This window comes from Arvicola amphibius, chromosome 9, assembly GCF_903992535.2.
Source record: "Arvicola amphibius chromosome 9, mArvAmp1.2, whole genome shotgun sequence".
Classification (NCBI taxonomy): Eukaryota; Metazoa; Chordata; class Mammalia; order Rodentia; family Cricetidae; genus Arvicola; species Arvicola amphibius.
Window position 1 is genome coordinate 125740425 of NC_052055.2, and position 2050 is coordinate 125742474.

A 2050-nucleotide genomic window follows, 5' to 3' on the forward strand; every position below is an offset into this window, starting at 1 on the left:
GCTGTAGTCATTCTAACTTCCCCACTATTTGCTACAATTGATGATGGGGTTTGTTGTAAAAGTGAAAACAGCTGCTTTTTAGGATTATTAGAGTATTTGTGAGAAGGCACAGGCTGTGGGGAATTATAGTGTTTATTCATAAACAAAGGAGAAGGAAAAGAGGGAAAGTTTTTGGAAAGTTTCCCAAAAAGAAGGGAAAGTTGAATCCAGAGTGTGAGAAGCAGAACAGTCGTGGACTTAGATGGGTATGGGGAAATGTTGCCTCTCCTGAGCCCCAGAGCATCCTGGGAAGAGATCGAGAAGACTGACCCGAGGCCCAGGGCAATGCAACCCTGACAAAGCTTATAGTGAGCCTCAAAGCCCGAGAGGACTATGGTGCAGAACTACATGACAATATGTTCATGATCTCTAGTGATAAAATCGTTGTCACTATACGCTCTGCTTCATTTGCACACTCCAGAGGCTCTATTGAAGAGCCGTCCCAGAGCCCCTTTCACCTCCTTATTTCTCAGTGTGTAGATGAGGGGATTAAGGGCCGGTGTCATGACAGTATAGAAGAGAGAGATGAACTTCCCATGGGTGTGGGCGTATGAACTGTTCGGCTGGATGTAGATGGCAGTAATGCTTCCGTAGAAGAGGGACACCACCATCAAGTGGGAGCCACATGTGCCCAGGGCTCTGTGCCAAGCCTGGGCTGACTTGATTCTCATAACTGTCTTGACTATGTATCCATAGGATGTCAGTATCAGTGCTAAGGGTAAAAGCAGCAAGACCAATGAGGCCACAAAGAGCTGGACCTCGTTGGCATGAATGTCCACACAGGCAAGCTTGATCATGGAGGGGACCTCACAGAAGAAATGGTGCAGCCATAGGTGGCCACAACGGGGAAGCCAAAGAGTGACTGTTCCCTGGATGAGAGCATTTCCTATTCCACTGATCCACGAGATTCCTGCTAGAGCCCGGCAGAGCTGTGGATTCATCACAGCTACATAGTGGAGAGGTTTGCAAACAGCAGCATAGCGGTCAAAAGCCATTACTGCCAGAAGAATACACTCAGTAGAGCCCAGAGTCAGGGAGACATAAAGCTGCACGGCACAGCCCACAGCTGTGATCGTCTTGCCTGGTCCTTTCAGGTTCCACAGCAGTTGGGGAACAATACTGGTGGTGAAACAGATGTCCACGAGGGAGAGGTGAGTAAGAAAAAAGTACATTGGGGTTTTGAGTTTAGGATCTATTGAAGAGATCAGAATAATTATTGCATTTCCCACCAGAGTGAGAAGATAGGAAATTAGAATAACTATGAAGAGCCTTCTTTCCAGCTCTGGCTGGTCTGAGAAACCCACCAGAATGAAGTCGCCTTTGACACTGCTGTTAATCATCCCTGCCACCTGGTGTAGACAAGGTGGAGAACATTGCAAATTAAGGGAGAGTCATAATATAAAGTCCATAAAATAATTCAAAACGCTGACACTGAAGAAATTTGCAGTGGCTGATGGCTCAGGGTCCTTTAGAAGCTGACGTAGGCTTTGTACAGAAATGGTGGAGGCTACTGTAGAAGCAGTCTTTGCCTGAGTAGACGCTACAGGAACAGAGACAGTGTGTCACAGAAGAAAATGCAAAAAAAGAATAAACATATTTGATCCATTTATAACTTACAACAGTTCAGTCAAATTAAATAAAACGTTTAGTGTCTTTAATGTTTGGTATAAATAACAATTATTTAAAATATCTACTTTCTTCAACTACAACCCTTAAACTAGCCATTATTTTAGTTTAAATATATGAACAACAGGTTCTGGAGATTGTAAGGCTACTTTTGATGTAAAATATCCAACATTTGTCTATTGATGAAACTTTTTAACATTTATGTTAGGATTTTTAATTTTATGCATACATGGGATCAGAAGTAAGTTTCATGTGGGAATCGTTAGCTCACCCTGTCTACCAGCTGCCAGTTTGCGCAGATAGGATAAGGCATTTACACAGCTCCCCTCCTCAGCTGCATGGTTGTGGGTGGAGTTGCTGACTTTCTGGTTTTGCGTTGATTCGA

General features: G+C 43.9%; 1 protein-coding gene across 1 annotated transcript; it reads right to left on the reverse strand.

Annotated features, from left to right (window-relative positions):
- Window positions 1–443: 443 nt before the first annotated feature.
- LOC119823649 (olfactory receptor 2G3-like) lies at window positions 444–1379 on the reverse strand. Its single transcript, XM_038343732.1, has one exon. The coding sequence runs from the start codon at window positions 1377–1379 to the stop codon at window positions 444–446; it is 936 nt and encodes a 311-aa protein (XP_038199660.1).
- Window positions 1380–2050: the final 671 nt, after the last annotated feature.